Source organism: Heptranchias perlo, chromosome 6 (assembly GCF_035084215.1).
Source record: "Heptranchias perlo isolate sHepPer1 chromosome 6, sHepPer1.hap1, whole genome shotgun sequence".
Taxonomy (NCBI): domain Eukaryota; kingdom Metazoa; phylum Chordata; class Chondrichthyes; order Hexanchiformes; family Hexanchidae; genus Heptranchias; species Heptranchias perlo.
Window position 1 is genome coordinate 45,504,945 of NC_090330.1, and position 23,912 is coordinate 45,528,856.

Genomic DNA, 23,912 nt, shown 5'->3' on the forward strand with positions numbered 1-23,912 from the left:
CACTTAAAGCTCATCCTCATCTTACCTGCACTTACTCACCTCGCCAGTACTCATCCCACCACTCCCATTCAATCCAATCCTCATACAATCTCATGGCTCTATCTCATACTCACCCTCTGATGCATCTCTTTCACGGTCAGCCTCACCCAACCTGTCACTACCTGTGCTGCAGCCACAGGGCATGCATCACGTATGTGTAGTAGGAAGCGTAAGGCAAACATGTCATGAGCATGAAGGGGATGCACAAGGGTGTTTGAGGGTTTGTCATGGTTTTTACTTGTATTTGATTTCTAATCAACTCATATTACATATTATATTGTCACCACTACTGCCACGTCTTGGCCATTCTTGGCTGGCTTGTGCAATAATGCCCTTCCCTGAGGATCACCATGAAGACCCACACCTGATGCCACCCATTGTGTCACTGCAGAGTGGATGCAGGTGTATTTGCAGGGCTCTTTTGTGCAGACGACTGAGAGACGCCGGCGATGTCCCCGGTGGCCCCTGGAAGGATGGGGAGGAGAAGTTGTTGAGGGCAGTGGTGACTTTGACAGCGACAGGTAAGAAGATGGTGCTCGGGCCAGCCGGGAGCAGCTCGGCATAAAGGAGGCTGCAGTTGTCCACGACTACATGTTGAGTGACTCTGAGCCTCCGTGTGCACTGCTGCTCAGAGAGGTCCAGGAAGCTGAGCCTCGGTCTGTAGACCCTGTGGCGAGGGTAGTGCCTTCTGTGTCACATCTCTCTCTGCCTTTGCCCTCCCTCCTGCTGTGCAGGTGGATGTGTCACAGCACTGTGTTGTGGAGCTTCACGTGTCAGAGATGGACGGTGTGGCCGGCGAGGCTGGTGATGCTGTTTGTCCTCCAAGGAGGTCATGACTGCAGTTATGGCAGCCCCCATCCAGAAGATGTACGATTGAGGGGGTCCACAAGGTAGGTAAATGTGTCTGCACACTGGGGTTGAGGTTGCAAGTTGGTGAATTTTTGTGTTAGGAGGAGGGTGGTGCAGGCCAAACTTTGTCCAAAGTGACAGAGTGGCCTCCTGCATTAAGTGAGGGTCTCCCCCCCCCCCCCCCCCCACCTCCACCTGTCAAATGGACCTTTGCAGCTCCCACAGGCTGGTGGCTGCAACACATCTATTTCAACAGGGAGTGTTGCCCCCAGAACGGGAAACACGCTCAGTTTGGATGAAAATCCCATCCTTCCTAAAAATATCCTCCAAATCAGGTCTCCTAACGACCTGAAGTATCAAAATAATTGCCTTAAGTGGGATCCCGCCGGTTTTAATTGCCGGTGGGAGTCCTGCATGCGAGGGCTGCACGCGCATCTAAGCGCGTCATTGGGGAACCCGTAAGTGGACGGGTTGGAGCCGGGCTCCGGACCCGCCCCAGGAATCCCGAATTTTCGGAGCCCCCCTGCCACGAGTGCACCCACTCGGCCATCCTAAAATCGACCCCATTGTGTCTTATCAGAGCATTCACTTACACTGTATATATTACTTATACAGTAATGAGAAGGAAGAAGATATAAGGCAGTAACCCAGTCTTGGGGTCCAAAGGCTACCACAGATGTCATTGGGCTCATTAAGCTTACCAGACCTGATGGTATAGTCAGTATCACATATAGCCTAATATGCTTTAACAGTAATGCGATATGCTATTATTGGTCTCTTCTCACTACAAGTTGACAGAGTTAATTTCATACCAGTGGAGGCAGAGGTTACTGTATTACTCAACAAGGATAAACTGCTTAGTGACCTAAAGTAATTACAGAGTGTTTGCACTTAGTAAAGAGTATGGACAAACTTCACCGTCATGAAATCAGAGAGACAGAAAAGTAAACAAAGTTTTTAAAAAAAAGTAAATGGATGCAAAGCAAGCCAAAGAAGTAAAATGGAAATAATGCAGGAAAAAAAAATGAAATAAAAGGGAAATTAAGCAAGTACAAGTTTGAGACAACAATGCCTCCATAATGTTTTGATAAAATTGTAGTGATAACTGATTCATTAACTGTAGTTCGGAGAATACAAATGTAACCTGGACACTGAGATTGTCCTGTTGTTTTTATAACTCTGTCTTTCAAGATATTCTTTATAATACCAACTACTTTATATTTCTTGATTTGAAAATTTCTATCAGCTTAATTTTTATGCAGAGCTTCTCTGTGTCTATACTGAGGGAAGGCTGAAAGAACTCGCATAGGCAATGATTATACTACATTATCAGTCTGAGTGCAGTAGATGCAGAGTAGTTTGCAGCTGGCAAGACTACTGTTTGACTGCAGGCTGCCTATAATTGAATCACACTCCCACCACCATGAGAGTTCTGTACATGCGTGCTTATATGCATGCACAAAACTTTGCTCACCATTTAATAAATTTTGAATGTTTTCAGAGTATGGGCAGCAATGTCCATTTTTTAAACATTTTGTTAATGCACTGTAGTTATACACCATGTGCCCAAGCAGTGCAACAGTCTCTCAGAAGGGGTCTCACCATTTCGTTCCAGAATCGGATCAGGACTTGTCTGAAAATAGTGATGTAAAAGTTACAACATAGCCATACCCTTATTTACATTTGTCTGTAAAGCCTTTGTTACCTCCAGACTTGACTATTCCAATGTTCTCCTGGCCAACCTTCCATCTTCCACCCTCCATAACTTGAGCTCATCCAAAACTCGGTGCACGTTAGGTTAAGGGCAGCAGAGTCCCTCTACCCATCACCCCTGTGCTCGCTGACCTACGTTGGTTCCCAGTCCAGGAATGCCTCGATTTTAAAATTCTCACCCTTGTTTTCAAATCCCTCGATGGCCTCGGCCCTCCCTATCTCTGTAACCTCCTCCACCCCTCCGAGATCTCTGCCCTCCTTCAATTCTGGCCTCTTGCACATCCCCTATTTTAATTGCTCCACCATTGGTAGCTGTGCTTTCAGCTGCGTAGGCCCTAAGCTCTGTAATTCCCTGCCTAAACCTCTCTGCTTCTCTCCCTCTCTCGCCTCCTCTAATACGTTCCTTAAAACTTACCTCTTTGACCAAGCCTTTGATCACCTGTCCTAATATCTTCTTATGTGGCTCAGTGTCAGATTTGGTTTGATAACGCTCCTGTGAAGCGCCTTGGGATGTTTTATTATGTTAAAGGCACTATGTAAATGCAAGTTGTTGTTGTTGTAATAGTGCTGTATAACTTTTGAGGAATGAGATTGAAAACCTACTTCAGTTTAGGTACAATAATGCAAAGTAAAAGTCTGGCATTTTAGCAGTTCTCTGTCATTTCTAATTTGTACATGCAAAGGAGCGAATGTATAGAACTACAGTTGCAGAGAGAAAGGGGACTGAGCACATGGAATGGCAGTTGCAGAGAGAAAGGGAACATGGGTCCACAGAACTGCAGCTGCGGAGATAATTGGAGCCATCCAGCATGTGGGAGAGAATGCGCAGTGAGAGACGTTTAGTGAGATCCACAGAAGCAGGTCTGATTGTGAGCTGGAGCTAGGTCATATCTGCGTGACCCTGAGAATTGTATTGGAATTGATTACTATTTGTGGCAAATGTGCATTGTCATCCAGATGAGTTTAGTATTGCTGTATTTTCAGAAAAAATACTATGTAATGAAACATTGGCATTTCTAAACAACCAGGCTGTGCTGTCGAGTTCATATTTTTCTGTCATAATTTGTTTCCTTAAAGGCTAATGTGATCTGTTTCTATTCAAAGCTGTTTCAGCTTTGCATCAATACAAATTATTGTGTAACTTGGTTGTCATTTGCTTAAATCAGATTTAGGCAAGACACCACTGACTTTTCACCGGCTGCAATATAAACTGCCTGGTAATCTGTTACCATTGACATTAAAATTTAACTGGCATTCATATGCCAGTGAACTATGTGGTTGCATGCAGTGATGCACAGCCTGGTTTGACAGTACCAGTCATTCTCAGCAGATACCAATCTCAATCTAGTATCTGTTGTATGACCGTGCCCATAATTCAACCACTTTGGAACAATAGTATTAATATAATGTGCAGTCCGATTTACTGCTAAAACTTGATATAACTGATGATAAATATTTTATCATCAAGTTTCATGTCTTAAGTTTGCTCATTTAAAATTATAACTTCCCCTCCCCCTCAAAAAGATGTAGAAGGCATCAAGAGAATAATGAGCAGTGTAACAAAAGAAAACAAATCAACAAGTGATTATTCATTTAATTATTTAACTCTTAGAATGTTGGCAGGTACAGGAAAATTGCAGACTTTCTGGACCAGCCATTTTAAAAAAAGTTTCAGCTCACATGCTACAATGCTGAAACAGGCCCCAATAGTTACAGAAGTAAAGCTACTCTAGCGTTAGAAATAGCTTTATTACCACAATATTGATGGCATGTTATAAAAAATGAGCACATTTAATACTTTACTTTTGCTTCCACTCCCCTCCCTGTCTCTTTTATTTGGTATTTCTTCCCCATTCCACTCTATTCAATTTATGTTTTGTGCTTGTCAAGTTGAGGGATATTATCAATGGAAAAAGAACACTTACCTATTTCGAGTACACAGACAGTTTCAGCATCAAACACTCCTTTATTTTTATTATTTTAACTTTAATTTACTTACTTCCATCTAATACCATATTATATTTATTCTCAACAATTCTCTTAAAAGTTTGGAACACTTCACTTAATTTTCCCAAGTCCCCTCATCTATTTGGAGATGTGAATAATATTGAAAACAATTAGATTTCAAAAACTATCAGTCAGGTTTTCACCCAATTGAGGCCTAGAAATTTAAAATTTGATAGAGGGTATATTTTCATGTCAAGTTATAGAAAATAGTTTTGCTAAAGTTGTTAGAAAGCAATGGCTGCTCAATGAAATTTTTATTTAATTACACTCTGAGGCAATATTTACCTTGGTTCACATCTTGGATATAGTCAGGTCAATCTTCAATCAAATAATAGTCAACAGGTAATCCCTCTGTCAAATAGAGATCTGCAACTGCTGGATTAAACCTATGCCATGGTATCAGCAACGAATCACCCTCAGACAAGATAACCAATCCAAGATGCATCAGGAATTAAAAATAAAAATTACTCTTTCCCCTCCCCCCCCCCAACCCCTCTATTGCCAGGTTTGATCCATGATCTGTGCTGAGTCAGCTGATCTCAGGTGAGGTAGGGGTAGAGGCTACAGTTGGCATCAGTGCCCCTGAGTTAGCTAGAATTGGCATTGGTTTCCATTCCTGATCACAATCCAATGAATTTCTGTTGTCTGTGGGAGTCAGATGATTGGATTTGCCTTGGTTGTGATGACTCCTACAATCAAATAGCCTGCTGACTCACTGTTTAGGTTCACACATGAAGAATGGGTACTTAAAGGAATTAATTTCTTTGGAGGGGGAGGGAAGAAAATGGGTAGGAAAAAATGAAAACAAAAACACTAGAATGAGCTATTGACTTGTGTATGATTTTTTAAAACAATGCAAAGTGTAGATTTTGCAGTTTTTCAGTTGGCACAGCATAATGAGTTCGCGAGCAATACAGACCAGGAAGATCTCAGGTTTGATCTGTGGGGTGGGCAGTATATGTATCTTGAATAACTTGTGGATTATGTAAACAATTGATTTGAAAATTTACAAAACATGTATTTTAATTCTGTTAATCTGAACAAATCTGGCATTCTTAAAAATAAAACTAAAATAACTGGTTTATATTACTGATTGTAGATCCAGAATTTATGAATCTTTCCAGACATCCACCATGAAAAATCCTGCTCCTGATCCAAATTTATTGTCTAGTAGCGAAGAAACAGAAGATGAATATTTTACTGCTAATGAAGGTTTGTTTCAATATGGGCTTGTCTTCTGCTGTTGCTTCTCAGAAACAATGTCATGGGGGAGTTCACTGCAAAAACAATATCCTCCTCAATTAATCATAATTCACCCACTTTGAATTACTTCCTCAGTGGCAGACTAGAAAAAAAGAAATCCACAACTGTAAACTAATTCAACCAACATTGAGCTTTGTCAAACAAGACTTGACTTAAATACATTTGGATCACAGATAGCTTATGTATTTGCCATGATTTTTCTTTAACAATGCTGTTAACAGAGCCGATATACAATACTTCCAGAGAGCGGTGTATGTTATGCTTTGATTTCAAGCTGTTTGGAACTCATATTAGCCATGGTTTCCACTTTAAAGATTTCATACACTAAGCTACATATTCATAGGATTCCTTATGATTTCAGTGCACTCTCAGCTGCCTTGTTGCCTTATGTATCCAAAGGAATTGAGAATGTGTCCAAAACTAGGCCTTGTATGGAACTGGATGGGATGGGTGGTGGCCACTGGGTGTATATTTTGCAAAATCATCAAAGGGATGTGGTCTCTAGATCCTGAGCTAACTTTTTCCTGTGTACCAATGAATTATGTTCGTATGTGAAAATTGGAACAATGTTTGAAGATAAGGAAGATGATATCGACAGCAGGTAATCTGGCATTTAATACAAAATAAAAATTTAGTTTAACGTATTGCAACTGTTGTGCTATTTACTGGAGTTTGGGAAATATTGATATTTGGGGCTAAACAGATAGTAAAATGTACAACTCAATAAGTAAACCAATGTAAAATTCTGTTTTTTAAAAAAGTGTCAATTCTTTACTAATGGAATTTGTCTATCAAATAATAGCTCTGAATTGTGATTGTCCAATTTGACGATATTGCACATTAGTCTTTGGTTATGATTCTGAACTGGTAATCCAGACGTCATGGCAAGTTGTGAAAAATGACTATGAAAGCTAACAGATTCTTATAAAAACCCAACTGGTTTACTAATGTCCGTAAAGGAAAGGACTCTAGTTGTTGGGCCGAAGGGCCTGTTTCCATGTTGTAAACTTCTATGATTCTATAAGTGCAGGCAATTGGGACTAGCTTAGTGGTATAAACTGGGCGACATGGACATGTTGGGCCGAAGGGCCTGTTTCCATATTGTAAACTTCTGTGATTCTACACTATGTGATTGTCCTGTAATGCTCTCTGAAGTGGCCTTTAAACCACTCAGTTGTACAACCTATCTCACCACCTCTTTCTTAGTGCAACTAAGGATAGGCAAGAAATGTGGCTTTGCCATTATCGCCCACATCATGAGAACAAATACTAAAAGAAAAAAATTGCTAATCAAGACTTTCCTGAATGTAATTGTTCATGTGACACACATATTCATACTGATAACTGAAAACAAAAAGACTGTGTAAAGCCATATGTTATCAGCATAGTTGGTATGTAAACTAACAAAATAGCAGGAACAGTTATGAGAGGTTGAGGCTGAATTCCCATGGATCGAAGCAGTTATCCAAAATGAGCTTCGTTTTAGTCCATGGTTATTGATCTAGTTCTTAGTTTGTGGTCATTCAGAATTAATCCTGCAATGTTACATTAAGTACTGTAGCTTGCTGTATTTTAGTTCTAGAAGGAAGTCTATTTCCTAATTTTATTTTATTTTGGTGTTAATTAGCTTATTTTAAATGTGATTTAATATTGCTTTCAAATTCTATAAAATGGTACTTGTGTTTTTTGAACTACTGATCAATTTACTGATATAATGTGCAGCTATAAAATTTGTCTACTGTTTTTAAAAGTGGAAAAAATTTGCACCAATATTGCCAATACTTTGTCGTATCACATAAGAAAAGCAAAACATGCAGTAAAATTGTTGAGAAATAAGGCCTACATTGTCTACCTGGATTAAAGGTTAACTAATGTTTCTAAAATTTGCTTTTAAAGAAAAAAACATTTTAACATCTTCTTTTAGATGTTTCTGAAATGGATGAAGTTGCAAAACTTAAACCTTTAGATTGCTCGTGGGAAAGTTCAAAGTGGTCAAAGATTAAAGGTCGAGTGAAAGAATTCTTGCCATTTGGCCTGCTGCGTCCTGAAAGTTGTCCACAAAAATTTGAGTATGCAAAGAAGGAAGCAACAATGAGCCTGCATAATCTTCATCCATCAAGATATGTCTCATGCCTACTAGACTCCTCCAGTAGTGCTAGAGAGTTCACAACTGCTTGGAGTCATGGTTACTATACGTTGACTATTGTTGGTATGTATTTATGGTTTTGATCAGTAAGAAATATTTGTGTCTGGTTCTATTCAACACCGTTGTGTCACCTTTGACAGATCTAAATCAGGAAATTGCTATGGATGTTGTATTTCTACCATTGGGAACTGACAAGATCTTCAGTACTTCTGCAAATGATACTACTTTTATTTCCATCTTGTCTGGTGGATGCACTTCTGAAACCCCAATCTTAAATGGTAATGTGAATGTTTACATCTCATCTTAAAATTAATGTAAAAAAAATGACATTTACAAATTCTGAAGTAAAAGTTTGTTTCACAGTTCTCTGTTACCTAATCACTGTCAAAAAAGAGGAGTTAACTTTCATAGATGTAAGAATCATCACCCCAACTATATATTGTTCAGGAGATAAATGAATAATGGTAGATCCCTATCTGCAACGAGTAATTGTGCCACGTTAGCAAAGCATTCAACAAATCTCAATACAACACGTATTTGATATTAATCTAAGAAATTAATTCCATATTTGAAATTAAATGTTCAGTTCTGGTTAGTATTCGGTAATCAATGAAGTTAGAAATTGTGTTGATTAGGAGCATCAGTTGAGCATTTCTTTGAATACTTTGGATTTATTAATTTCTAAAATTAGTAATAATTTCAAATGCTGAACAATATGTGAATTACCTATCTTGTAAATATTTTTAATCTGTTTGCCTTGTAATGTGTACCAACCTAATGATTGATTTCTCTCTCAGATCAAATCATGAGAACAGCACCAGAGCTAGATGGAAAACACCTCCTATGCATTTTGGATCTCTATCATCAAGGGAATGATCAAATAGAGGTTATTTTAAGCAGAGCATATGAAAAGAACTAACTCAATTCTGAAGCAACAACAACTTGCATTTCTATAGTGCTTGTCACATGCAGGAAGATGTCTCAAAGCGCTTTACATTAAGGATAACAAAACGGTGGATGCGGCAATGGATGTATTGCCTTTTTGTTAAAAAGTGAGCCTCTCCCCTTCAGTACTCATTTTAAAAGTCAAAACATTGCAACAAATTATGATTTTACTGTCACATTTATCTTGTGTGGGTGTTGAAGCTCTTATAAGTTGACTTGAAAAATCACTGAGCCTGATAATATGAAGGAGCTGAAGTAACAAGACGGTTCTTTAATAATCAACTCTGTGCAATAATTCAGTTTATTCACAATATCTGGTTCAGTAGGTTTTCTCAGCCAGTTGCCCTGATAATGTCATCAGTAATTATTTGAACTGATATTCATAAAATCAACAGAAATAGAAAAAAATTGAATTCTACTTTTTTGACTTTTAAAAAATTTTACCAATTTTTCTCCCCTCTTTTTCAAATATACTGACTTTTGCTGAATATGCTTCCACAGGCACCAGTCTGGTACTTAGCCCAAGTGGCCATTCTTTGTGTACAAGCCCAGACAGAGGGTGTTGATAGGCATCACAGTTGAGTCAAATCCTGTGCTTATTCAGTATCCTAGTGTCACAGTGTGCTGATCAGGAACACAAACCCTACCTGATATTTATCCTTCCTAGCCCAGGGTGCTGAGGCTAATTGTACCACCCTAAATGCTTTCACAGCTGACATCAGTTAAATCCGCACAGACTGAGGATCAAACCTAGGACCTTCTGGTCTTGAATAAATTAATACCACAACATATTGTGCATTTACCCACTAAGCCACTGGTATTTCATAACTTTTTATGTAAGCACTAATAGCAAGTTTTCCATTTCATGCACATAACTTTTTATATAAGCACTGATATCAAGTTTTCCATTTCAATGTTAAATGTATAGTATCAAACAGCAAAACCTACACTTAGTTTGCATTTCAAAACATTCAATAATTGAAAAAGCATCCCATGGGTTTTATACAATTTATGTAATTCTCATAGAATAATTTCCTTAATATTTTATTTCTAATTGTAGATTTCAGAGCAAAGATATTTTTATATGTTGCCAACTTTAGAAATCTCTTGGACAATATAACTGATTAAGTACCAAGGTCCAAAGACATTTCTTTTGTTCAGATACAGTTTTGAGTCACCATATATGCCCATTTCTTGCTGGGTAGCATGTGAGTATGGGTGCTGAGTGAATATAGGATTGTGAAGCCCCATAATGGACTAAGCTTCCTAGCACTCACTTTCTAAGTTTGTATACAAAGAATGGCCACTTGAACATGGTACAGGAAGACTACCAGTTACATGGAACCATTCTTCAGCATAAGTCACAGGCTTCAAGAGAGAACAGTGTAGAAAAAAAACTAGTGAGGTGAAGGAAGTATGCCCCATCCGTATAATTTTTTAAAAAGCAACTAATGTCGTACTCTTGTAGGCAATAACTACTTTATTTGGTTATTTTCCTTTCCTTGGAAGGTTGCTATTTTGAATTTCTTGCACCCAGATCTGTTTCAGAATCATACAATACACTGGGACACATGAGAGGTCCCATTGATTCCATTCACTTATGTCGAAGTTGATACTTTGAAACAACTTGGATGCCAAGCTGGAGATGTCCAAGCTGTATTGAATCAACAACTTGCAAATCAGTGAATGGAATCGCTTTGTGATATCTGTAATGTCTGTTATCAGTATGCCTCCTGATGCGAGTGATTGCCTAAAGTGAATCTTCATGAGAAGGAAAGTAACTAAATGAATGTCACCTCTTACAAAGAAATTATGTTCCTCAATTAATTTTATTTGCTAAATTATATGTGCGAGAATGTAAATTCTAAAATCTAAATTATATATGACTTTATCTTAATGGTTTATTCCCTTAACTTACTTTCTTTTACCATGAACAATAATTGCTAAAGATATGCAAAACTTTTTTACCCATGCACATATCCACGCCAAATACTTTATTATTATTTATATAGTAATATAATCAGATTCTACATTGAAAAGACGTAATATTATAATTTTCTATAACTATGCTTATCAGCTAGTGTCTGCCCTTCAGTGATTTACCTAAATATGAAGTTTTATTTCCAACAACTTTTGAAAGTAAATGAAAGGTTCTGTTTAATATGTCACCATTGCAGAAAAAAATGTTGATTGACAAAAGCATAGAATGTTCTGAGAGATCCCCCTTTTATGTATCCAATTTCCCTGAGCCACATATCTTCTGCAGTAATGAAGGTGGGTAAACAAGGCCTCTGCCTATACTGCCGGATGACAAAGGCAACTGGGATGACCCTTTGATTTTAGATAGACTTCTTCCCCACCCAAAAAAAACATTGGTAGGTGGCTGACCACTGTATGACATTTCCCCACAGAAGCAAAGTTCAGATGAGGTATAGTGTGGTAACATTGCAAAAATATTTCTCAATGATTTTGATTTTCAGTCTTTAAATCTCACTGTTTTTAGATCACCCTATTTAGCTTTTTATAGGTGTAAAGTAGTTTAATATTTATAGTATAAACACCCTTGAAAGTGCCATGGGTTGATGAATACCGATAAAGGTTGCTTTTTATATTGCATGCATGTTTAATATTAAAATATATGGTTTACAACAATTTTCATATATTATGTGTATACTATGTAGCTGATAATGCATATTAACACATGGTACATTAAGTATTGTAACATGTTAACTTGTTAAATTAATATATTAAACCTTTAAGTGTTAAGTATGGACAATTAGCATTTAACTTATGTTTATTTTTAAATACAAATAAAATGTGTTTTTACTCTTAGCAATCTGTTTAGATTCTCAGTTTTCATCTAAAATGTTATTCATTCATGGCTTTAAAATTTTATATATTGTATTCTATTTTGTTGTAACGTGTAAATATTGATTAAAAACATTTAGTGGAAACAGACAGTACAGTAGTATATTTATGATATCCATGATGCATTTCCTACTCAAATGTAGTTTTTGTTTAAATCGTTGGAAATTAATCACAGGCTTTTTTCTTTTCTCACAAAGTAATTAATCTAACAGCTCAAAAGGGAAGTTATCAGCCTAGTGTTATGTAAGATAACTCCTTATTTATCAATTGAGAAGAGTGCAGTGATTTGATTCGTGGTTTGATTCATTTGTGGTGTCTGCTGCCAATTATTAAGCAGGAGATAATCCAGGAGACCGTCCTCCAGATGGTTGCATTGATAAATGTATTGTACAGTAATCGTTGTATTCAATTGCAAGCTTTAGGAAATTGGTTTCACATATTAAAATTGTATTTCATAAGCCTTTCAATGTGATAGAAATATATAATTTTCACAAATTATGTACATATATTTGTCAATCATTTTCTAATGGCTTATCGAGCCGTAATTTCCACCCATTCATGGTCAATTGGTGAAAATTCCAAATCGATAATGTCTGTACAGAAATACCTACATTTTTGAGCCTCAGTATAGGTGTTCAAATTTTTGTAAAAAACGTTTGTTAAGTTCAACTAAGTTTTCAATCACAGTGGCAAGAAGTAAAAAGGTTCCTGAAAAATGCCCTTAGCATGGAATATATTTACAAGTATAGCGAATTCATTTATAGAATGCACCGCAAGTGAGTTAACATGAACAAATTTTCTTTTACAAGGAACAGTATCTGTAAATAATAATCTGTAAATAAAAGGAGACTCCTTTATAGAAATTTTGATGTTCATTACAAACTTTCAGCAGTGCTAAATTTGAAGATTTTAATTTTTTTTTAATAATGCAATTTAGCCAACAGCATCAAAATTCAACCAGCAATATTAGACAGTTGATGTCAAAATTTGGGTGCAAGCCTCTGAATGGAAGTCCAATGCTGTACTGGTACAATTGCTATATTTCCATGATCTTTTTTAATAATTCCAAGCAATATTTTGCTGCACATCTGCTATTTTATTTCACTGTAAGGTATAGAGAATGAACCTTAACTCTCCTCAGGTTATAAAAGTCAAAATAGTTTGTTTAAATCATAAATCCTAGCCATGACCAATATATTGCCATACAGATTTTCACTGATGCTGAGTAATCCACTTACAGAAAGCATTTGTGATGAGTCTTGTATGGTAGAGATTCAACAAAGTTGAACACTTCATTTATGCTGAGACTGGGGCAGTTTAGTAATTGAGTTTGTGTGGATAGATGTAGTAAAGCTATGGTATTTTTATATTGATGGCCAGCTCTGCACAAGTGCTGTTGTATTTTTAAAATATTTTCCAAATGTTCAAGTCAGACTACACTCTTTGAGGCAGCAAGCAAATGTGCCAATCGTTAAAAAGGGAAAACATGCAAATGCTGGAAATCTGAAGCAAAAATAATGCTGGAAACACACAGCAGGTCAAACAGCATCTGTAAAGAAAAAGATAGGTTAACATTTCGGGTGTAAGCCCTTTGCCAGAACAAAGATGAGTCCCCTTATGGGAAGCCCTATATATCTATTTATAATATATGAAAAATCTTACGTCTGCACTCACTTTGTGTCAATAAAACCTTACTTCCTGTTGTCATGTTTTTGTCTCACCTTTGTATCAATATTTTACAATATAAATTCCTATCTCCACATTTAAAATAAAAAATGTCCTATGTCAACTGTCTATTGTCACTGTAATTACTGGCTCTGTCCATTAGGTGGTGCTGTGTCATTCAAATTGCTTTCTGCACATTTCCCTTCTGCCATTTTTTCTCAGTAACTGACATTTCTTATTTCCATATTTAGGGTGTAAATAGAATAAAAATATGTATTTTGCAATAACATGATTACATTTATCAATTGAACTATCTTGCATCTTTTAATGTCTTCAATAAAATGTTTACTTTTAAGTTCTCAGCATCTCCCAAAAGGCTGGGCTTGAACTTGATATGTTTGCCCAGAATTGTGACACTTTAGGCTGAAGGCAGGTCCTGCAGTCTGAGCATATGCAGTGTGTACAATTTCTCAAGATACACCAGTAGGTTTTGTCAGAGTCTAAGAAGCATTCTATCATTTAACTAGTCAAATGATAGAATGCTTCTTAGACTCTGATAAAACCTACTTGGTTGTTGTTCAAAAGTAATTGAAGAATAGCTAGAGGACAAATGTCAAAAGCTTTAATCAGGTAAAATTTATTTTGAGTGATTTTAACAGATTCTGTGTTTGTATGTGAGAGGGTGAGAGATTACTACTAATTACACACCTGTTGTAGCTTTTGTAATATATAAATTTCAGAAAATGTAGTATATTGAGAGAGAGAGAAAGAGAGAGACCTGAATTTTCCTCCTTTTGGCAGGTTAGTAGCAGACTGAGACTTCCCACATGATTCCACTGCTAGCCTGCTGGACTTTCCTACTGGGACCCTGATTATGTTTGTAGGTTAGGAGGTCAAGGAGGATGAAGTGGCTCTGCAGATAACAGCAGACAGACAAGATAGACTGTGGGAGATGGGGAAGTTGCAGGCAAGGTGGTGAGAAACTTGATAAAGGCTCATCATGAGTAGTCAGCTTAATTTGCTTTTTCAAAGTATTGCGCTGCCCATACACTTAGCTACTATTTTATCAAGGGGAAATATCGCAGCTAAACGAGCTATTCTGTTTTTCACATCATAAGGGGTTCCTTGGAGGAAGAGGCCGGCCATTCTGATGACTTCCCGGGCACTTTCAGATCCACAACTGCTATCTTGTCCAGATCTAAAACTTCTGCAACATCCTCGTCAACTCCATCATAGCATGTCACCTACTTCAGCACCAACCCAAAGTCGCCTACGCGGTAGGAAGTAGTCATATGGTTTTCGCTGAGCAATGCAGTGAGCACTAGTGAGCAGGGAGATCTGGGCGTGGAAGAGGAAGATAATGCTGTTCCATTATAGAGGGTAGATAAATGACCACCCTTGGCTGAGGAGCCTAGGATACCCAGATCTCGGCCCAGTCTTCAAAAGAGCAATATTTAGGGAGCATTGATCTCATGCAGGGTATGGAGACAGACTTCTCTCATAGTATGTTACAACACAGGAGGAGGCCATTCAGCCCATCATGCCTGTGCCGGCTCTATGAAAGAGCTATCCAATTAGCCCCACTCCCCTGTTCTTTTTCCATAGCCCTGTAAATTTTTTCCCTTCAAGTATTTATCCAATTCCCTATTGAAAGTTATTATTGAATCTGCTTCCACCTCTCTTTAAGGCGGTGAATTCCAGATCATAACAACTGCGTAAAAAAAATGTTTCCTCAAGTCGCCTCTGGTTCTTTTGCCAATCACTTTAAATCTGTGTGTGTTGCATATTGTGGATACATTGGAGGAGTCCATGACCTGCATTTGCAAAACATTGCAGAAAGTTTCTCATGATCTGCAGAACAGATTTCTGCAGCAACGAGGTACCAGGAAGACGTTGTCAGCTTCCGGAGTGGCAGCTAACATTGCTGCAATAGGTACTTTTAGAGTCGTCTGGACACAACACTCACAGAGCTTCCAAAACCTGATTGAGGCTATTCAGTCTGTAATGACACCAACCAATAGCACCTCAGAGTCACCCCCAAATGTCTTTTTTTTATCGGATCACTCCTTTCAAAAGAACATGCCTTCGGTCACTTGATTGAACAAAGAAATAACAGATGTTCTTCCAGAGCTAGTTAGTTCCACAATGCGACCAATAAAAAAACAATTAGTATAGTTTGTGCTTCGACATGTTCACTGGGATATTACAGTGAATAGCATCAAAGTTATTGATAGACTAGTGACACATAACCGTTACTTGGACGTTGTGCTTTAAAATTTTGGCTGACAAGACCTTTTTATTTTCATTTGCTTTATTTGAATTGTTAGATTAATGAAAGTAATAATGTTTCCGTTTGATCTTTTTTGTGAAATTCCTATCTGTAAAATAGACCTTTCGACGTAGTTTTGTTTCACCTGACAAGCTCATATCTAAACACCCCCCAAAAAAACCCTGCCTTTGCCATTGTCCAGAGAGTGGCAGTGAGCCTGCCTCCTTAAGGCCTACTCCAATGCCTGCGCATGAGGGAGTTTCGGACATGGTCCCAACAATCCTTGTCAGTCCCAAAAGATGGTCCTCTGCGACAGCTGCTTCACTGAGATGAAAGTTACCTCAGGCCTCAAGGCTCTCTGGGAGCCATCCCAGCCACCCACCACTCAACCTATTTCTATGCAGGTGGCTCCTGGTAGAAGTGGTAGACTTGTAGCTAAAGCAAGATTGCTTAAAACTTTTTGAAGTTGGATGACAGCAGGGAATATTGAGAGAGTTTTTTAGGCATCAGGCATAAATTTACAGGATAAGGTGATTTTCATTGTACGCTAACTGCACATTAGTCAAATGAACCAGACAGAACCCCAAAGGGCTGAGTATATTCAAGGTGAGGTAGATACATTTTTGGACTCTAGGGTAAATCAAGGGATAGAGATGGGCAATAAATGCCGGCCTCGCCAGCGACGCCCACATCACATGAACAAATAAAAAGAAAATGGGGATCGGTGGGAAAGTGGAGTTGAGGTCGAAGATCAGCCATGATTTTATTGAATGGCAGAACAGGCTCGAGGGGCTGTACGGCCTGCTCCTGCTCCTATTTCTTATGAAAGCCATTCCTGGTAATTACATTAAGGGAGTTCTTGTATGGGGCTTTGAATGTTGCTGGAATACTCTCCATTGTTCCTTGTACTTGTGGGAATCCTGGCAGTCTGTAGGGTTGGCTAGTTCGCACTCTTGGTTTATTTGGTTTCAGTCAGAAGGAACCGGATTATGTGGTCTGCCTAAAGAGAGCAGTAACCTTCTTTATGCAGTGGTGAGCTTCTGGCTACGCAGTGTGGCAAAGGTCACCAGATGCCATCTGGCAGGATCCAGTTGCAAAGAAATTCAAGGTACTGGTGACTTTGGTACAGACATAATTGTTCTCCTAGTGGAACTGGGCTACAGATGTTCAGCTCGCATCAGTCATATCTCCCCAGTTGCCTCGGGGGTGGGGTGGGAGGGGGAGGAGTGCAGAGAGGTCCTAACCTTAGTCTGTGAACCCTGTTGAGTGAGTATCTGCGTATAGAGACAGGCACCATCTGAAGTCCCTCATTTTAACTATCTCCAATCTAGCCTCTTCCATATCCTCATCTTCCTTCTCTAAAAATAAAGAATAATGATTCACACATAGAAATCCATGTCCCCAGTCCAAAACTGTCTACAGAACTGATTAAATATGGCAGGAAGAATGCTGACAGAAGCCCCAAGGCACCAAAAAACTATAATCAATGTGCAGGCGAAGCAGCACAAACCTTCAGCTCCAACAAATAAATTGGCCTCCTCAATGCAGTATCCGCCTCAGGGATAATACTGTTCTGCTTATACTGCCATTAATGGCAATATTAATTTGGGGAAGAAGTTCAGGAAAATGCACTGGGAAAGTTTGCCATGCCCAACCGAGCCCATTTAAATTTGAAGGGGTGGGCTGTGGGCGGGCATAAAAGGGGAATGGCGGATTTTAGGGAGTGCAATTTTTTGGGGGCAGATTTGAAGCAGCGGGTGCTAAATTGGGCCATGTAGCGCCCGTTGTTTTGGCGCTACGTGGCCTCTCGAACATCCAAGATAGCGTCTTGGCTGCGCATGCACGTTTCCAATGTGATGTGCGCCAGACGCCATTTTGGTATAGGAGTTAGCGCATGTGCAAATACCAAACGCCGGAAGCATGTAAAGTAAGGAGAAAATAGATGCAATCATGTGCAATGCTGATTTAAAGTGATAGACACCATTTTGGCACTTAACGCTCAACTCAACGCACAGTCTTAACCACGACCATCTGAACGTGTCTTAGAGTGCCTGAAGGACCCCCACCAGCGCTATTTAAAGGGACCATGCAGGATTTACAGGTTAGTGGCTGGATTATTGCTTCTGGCTGCCGATACATTTGTAACTGTTTTTGGAGGCCCATTATACTTGAATACTAGGACACGGGGACATAGTCTAACATTTAGAGCTAGGACGTGCAGGAGTGAAGTTAGGTAACGCTTTCTACACGCAAAGGGTGGGAGAAGTTTGGAACGCTCTTCTGCAAATGGCAGTTGATGCTAGCTCAATTGTGAATTCTAAATCTGCGATTGATAGATTTCTGTGAACCAAGGGTATTATGGGATATGGGGCTATGGCAGGTATATGGAGTTAGGTCACAGGTCCAGCATGATCTCATTGAATGGCGGAACAGGCTCGAAGGGCTAAATGCCACTGCCACTTGCTGCCTCCTGTTACGCGCCACCTTCTTCTGCAAGAAAGCGGGATATGTGTCTGGGTGATGTGCCTGTCATGGTTGAATTGCTGCAAGTGTGTGTGTCCTGTGAATTGTGGGTGTGCGGCTTGCAACAGTGGTAATGTGTAAGGGTGAGAGGAAGCATCAGATTGGAAGATTTGAGTACTAATGGCAAGAGTTTATTGGTATGTGGGTGATGGGGGTGTCATGTGTGGATCAGTGGATGCGGCTGGTGGTGCAGTTGGTAGGAGACGCCACTTGACAATTGACCTCATTCACCTTGACCACTCGTGTCAAAGCATTGAACTTCTTCCTGCACTGCATCCATGTTCATGGTGCTATGTGCCTGGCATTGACTTCATCCCCCGCTGCCTTCCACTGCCTTTTGGCCATATCTCTTGTCCCCCCCTCCCCCCCGCAGATATAGGATGTCCCTCCTTCTGTCCACCTCCTGCACCATGCCCTCTAGTGCATCAGCAGAGTACCTTGGTGCATGCACTCTCACAGGCCTGGTACCAACTCAGATCAGCAGATTGGTGAGATCTGGCATGCAGATTGGAGGATGTGAGATTTAGTAGTGTGCAACCTTTATTCAGTGTTTTAAGATAATTCATCAGTGTGTAAACATAGGGATGGGACCAGCATCTGTGTTTTATGTGTGTGATGTCTGATCTCCATTCAGACTCCGTGCAGACAGCAGACTGTTATTTTTAGCAATTAACAGGTACCGGGTACCTTTAAGAGATTTGAAGAGACATCCTCCCTTTAAGAGATTGGGGCTCCCCATGCTGGTGGAAAGTGCAAATTGCATTGAATTGACATGCAAGGCCTGGATTTCAACACAGCTTTACAGGAGTACTGAGGCCGGACGAAGTTCTCGTCCTGCCTGCGCAGGGATCATTGGGCGCAGGTTAATAGTGGATCACGCTACCTGCACCAATAATAGGCCCTATCTATTTTTTCCCCCAGTAGGTCTTACCACCCCATTTTCCTTAGTTTAGTACCCTAAACCCACCTGAAAACTGGCAGCAATTCTAAGCAAAATCCAGGTCACAGTGTCTTTCCGCACACTAATTTGAGTTAATTTTTCAGAAAAAATCAGTTGAATTTTGAAGCAAATGGAAAACTTCTAAATATCTTACCTGTGTTTTATAGACAGTTATAAAATGTAAACATTTACAGAGAGAAAGAGAGAAGCAGATAGAATGTCTTTCCACATCCTAATTTGAATTTTTTTTCAAAAAAGTTGAAATTTGTAGTCAAACTGTCTTTGTGAGGAAAATAGAGGGAAGAGGAGGAGGAAAACAGGATGAGGGCATCTGGTCACTTGCCACCTGCCCTTGGGAGTAGTAAGTGAAAGTGAAGGTGAGTTAGTTGAGGGTCAAGACTCAGGTGAGTGATACAGATGCTGAGTGGGTAGTTCAAAGTAGAAGAGGTAGGGGTAGTGATGGGAGTGAAGGGGTAGTAGGAAGGGGAGAGGATAGAGGGAATGAAATGTGGGGGATGTAATGGGAGTGAGGGGGTGGGGGCGTACAAGTGATGGGGGAGGGAAGGATGGGAAAGTAGCTGTTGGCTACATTTTCCCCACAACCTCCACTAGAAAATGCAGTCATCAGTGGCTCCTTTCCCCTCCACACCATGACATGCCACCACTCACGTCCCACACAAAAAGAACGAGGAAAGAGACACAGAGGGACAGAAGAGACTAGAGAGATAGAAGCAGCAGAGGAACAGAGATAGAAACAGCAACACGAAGACAACAGAGCCAGAAAAGAAACCATATTCACCGACTTCCCTTGTGCAACACACATCAAGAATGGTCCACTAGTAATGCATTATATCACTGAATATTGACTTAGCAAATCTAGAACTTAGCTGTCTCTCCCTTTTCTTAATGGAAGAGAAGCTAAGATCTGGAATTTCTAATGTCAATCTTAAGACCAAAGAGTTACAGAATGTCAAGGAGAAAGATGAGATGTTCGTGAAGTTTCCATTGTACTTGCTTGGAACAGTGTAGGAGGCCAAAGGCAGTAAGGGCGGAGCGCACTTGGGAGGGGGTGTTGAATTGGCAGGTTTCAGCAAGGTCCAAATCACACTTATCAAGAAAGAAAGAAATTGCATTTATATAGTGCCTTTCACATGCTTAGGATTTCCAAAAGCTTTTCACAGCCAACAAATTAGTTTCCAAGTGCAGTCACATGAAGGCAAACATGGCAAGTTAATTTGTGCATTGCAAAATCTCACAGTGAGATGAACGACCAGTTCATCTATTTTATTGGTGTTGGTTGAGGAGTGAATGTTGGCCAGAACTCCTGCTTTTTTTCAAAAAAAGTGCCGTGGGATCTTTTACGTTCACTATAAATAGTCCAGTGTCAGAACATTCCTACAGTGAGTTGAGGTTGTGTCCTGTAGAAGAAGAAAATCATATCCTCAGACCGATGCTCCATGTCCCTCAGATTGTTTTCTCTATTTCCTGAGCTCCTACACAGCTCAGACTTTGGAACAGGTGGTGTAAAGTTCAGTACTATGTTTATGTTTATCTGCTGATTCATTTTTGCATCTGTATAGTTTTATTTCTCACAATCAAGACAAATAGTTTTTAGCCTATACTATATGGTCTGATTTGGAGATCAGGAGGACACCACGGGTAGGTCCTATTATTTCTGGTGCTTATCCCAATGATATAAGGGTTCATCGTTTGCCATGTGGCAAATTATAATCATATATTTCAAGCATAACGTCAAGTTTTGGTTCATAACGATCTGGAACCTGATTTTTTGTATTAAGCGGAATTAATGGGAAGAAGCCCAATTGTAACAGTTACAGTAGTTTATTCCTGAAATGGTTTGTAGTTCCATTCCGCTGCTTTGTTATTAATTATTTTTAAAGTCCAACGCGTTCCACTCAACTGTTCCAAATACAAGCATCAGCTTCGAGGACAGAGGACCTTTGACGCCTCCCGAGGAAAAGTAGCATGGAGCAGTCAGCAGCGACCAAGGGCTATCACCCTGAACTTGTCAAGTGGTGAGACGTGAAATAACTCGAGTAACGGGCACAATATATTCGGAAATAAATAAGTTATTTGCACCATGTTACCTAAACAATTTTGGCTCCCAAGAGATTCCGGTTCTAAATGTACTTGAAACTGAAAATTACTTTTGGAGTTGATGAAATTTATTATAAATTACAGAAAATTATTTAAATATCTGCGTGGCTCTTGTCAGTTTCCTCGTGGGTATCGGTAGAAACTAAAACAGTAAACATGAACTCCGAGATTAATTACTTGGCCTCAACATTACAAAACACTCCTCTTGGGGCCCTTAAGTAACGCGCAAGATTTCATGAATTTCGTGGGGAGGTAAAGGCATCCCTACTTGGTCAATACAGTATTTAGAAAAACAGTAAAGGGAGGAAGGAGGCTTCAGGTTCTGACTCTTATACAACCATTCCAATACCACCTTAAGTTGGCTAAAAGTGCAACTCTCCATCTTCTTTCACTGCCGGACTGAGATGATCATTGTACATCATCCAGAATGTTCTCACTTACTTCCAACTTAAAATAATATGTAAATGCTATTAAACCCGCTGATTCTTTGTTAGCATTTTTGACTTTTATCTGTTCTCCCCTCGCCCTCCCCCGCTGCTTTGTTTTAGTCCTGTAATAAGACTTGCCGGTTGCCAATTCTGACTACTGGTCTACATTTTAAATGATTTTCCCTTTTCAGATGTTGTCAGATCTGAAGCATATTTCCATTATTTTCTATTTAAACTTCAGATTTCCAGTATTTATAGGTTTTTAAAACTTAGTTGGTCACTCCCATTGATCTAAAGAAAAAGATGGGGGAGAGATAGCCGTTCCAACTATTAATGCAACGATGGGAAAAGGTCAGACTAATGCATTTCTGGGACGCATGTAAATGTGTTGTACCTGCTACTTTGTACAGCGGACTGTAAAGCCACTGCAGATGTCTGAGTACCGCAGATTTGTGGCAGTAGTTTCAGATCAAGTAATAGTTCCAGTCAAGATTTTATCACGTTGTAGGAAAAGCGTCATATCAAATTGGAGTGTAATTACATCTTTTTTAAAACAACTTGTTAAATCAACACCAGTAATATTTTTTAAAATGTTACTGTAATTAAAACACTAGAATACCAAATTCCAGCAAGTTTTTGATGAGACATTTATATTGCATTCTCTTTTTTTCAGGCTACTTGAACATTTTTACGTTTGTGAAGGCTGGAGCATTCCCCGTGGTCTCATATATCAGTTTTACCTGGAATATTGTAACCACAATAGATCAAATCCAATAAATGCAGCTACCTTTGGAAAGGTATGAAACACACTGCTCAATAAGGGATGACATTATTTGATGATTGTGTAATAACTGGTCTATAATGTAAGAAAGCTGGGTTTCAACATCCTGACAAATATTTGCCGAGGAACCAGGCGAATCCTTAATTCCCACTTTTAACTTCTTACTAAGAAAGTGTCGGTAGTCTTACCTGCCAACGTAGTTCTAGGGATGGATTATGCCTGATTTGGCTTGCCAATTACACGAACCAATTCAGATCGAAATGAATTTAATTTACTAACCCTCAATTATGTAACACTCAAACTGCTGAGCGAGTGAATTAACTTTATCTTGCCACATCATCAAGGAAAATGTCAGAGCACAAGTCATGCATCAAACACTATCGGCTACAAACCACTACTTAAAAGTTAAAGTTGGGTACATGAACGGGTGGCGAATGGGAAAGATACAAAGATCAACAAAGGGTCACAAAACAGATAGTAAGAGCTACAAAAAGAGAGTATGAAAAGAAACTTGCAAGGGATATCAAAACCAATACGAAGAACTTTTAAGAACATAAGAACATAAGAAATAGGAGCAGGAGTAGGCCAATCGTCCCCTCGAGCCTGCTCCGCCATTCAATAAGATCATGGCTGATCTGATCCTAACCTCAAATCTAAATTCATGTCCAATTTCCTGCCCGCTCCCCGTAACCCCTAATTCCCTTTACTTCTAGGAAACTGTCTATTTCTGTTTTAAATTTATTTAATGATGTAGCATAGTTACATTAGGAAAAAGAGGGTGGTCAGGAGCAGTGTTAGCCCCTAAAAAACTGAAAGTGGGGATATTGTCATCGACAATGGGGAAATGGCGGACATGTTGAACAATTACTTTGCGTCAGTATTTACAGTAGAAAAAGAGGATAGCATGCCGGAAATCCCAAGAAAACTAATATTGAATCGGGGACAGGGACTCGATAAAATTAATATAAGTAAAGCAACAGTAATGAAGAAAATAATAGCACTAAAGAGTGACAAATCCCCAGGACCAGATGGTTTCCATCCCAGGGTTTTAAAGGAAGTAGGTGAGCACATTGCGGATCCCTAACTATAATCTTTCAAAGTTCTCTAGATTCAGGAACTGTCCATCTGGATTGGAAAATTGAACATGTCACTCCACTTTTTAAGAAAGGAGAGAGAGGGAAACCAAGGAATTATAGACCAGTTAGCCTAACATCTGTTGTGGGGAAAATGCTGGAGTCTATAATTAAGGATAGGGTGACTGAACACCTCGAGAATTTTCAGTTAATCAGAGAGAGCCAGCATGGATTTGTGAAAGGCAGGTCGTGCCTGACAAACCTGATTGAATTTTTTGAAGAGGT

General features: G+C 39.3%; 2 protein-coding genes across 2 annotated transcripts in view; both read left to right on the plus strand.

The window, feature by feature from the left end:
- The window catches only part of LOC137322957 (RPA-related protein RADX-like), a 53,086-nt gene extending 41,176 nt beyond the window's left edge, over window positions 1-11,910 (plus strand). The window contains exons 11-14 of the mRNA XM_067986218.1: window positions 5,708-5,820; window positions 7,796-8,080; window positions 8,158-8,295; window positions 8,815-11,910. Coding sequence (XP_067842319.1) covers window positions 5,708-5,820; window positions 7,796-8,080; window positions 8,158-8,295; window positions 8,815-8,936 — 658 coding nt within the window. The 3' untranslated portion in view covers window positions 8,937-11,910. The remainder of the gene's footprint in view (window positions 1-5,707; window positions 5,821-7,795; window positions 8,081-8,157; window positions 8,296-8,814) is intronic.
- Window positions 11,911-20,133: 8,223 nt separating this feature from the next.
- The window catches only part of LOC137323183 (DNA-binding protein RFX8-like), a 54,908-nt gene continuing 51,129 nt past the window's right edge, over window positions 20,134-23,912 (plus strand). The window contains exons 1-2 of the mRNA XM_067986691.1: window positions 20,134-20,252; window positions 22,447-22,570. Coding sequence (XP_067842792.1) covers window positions 20,134-20,252; window positions 22,447-22,570 — 243 coding nt within the window. The remainder of the gene's footprint in view (window positions 20,253-22,446; window positions 22,571-23,912) is intronic.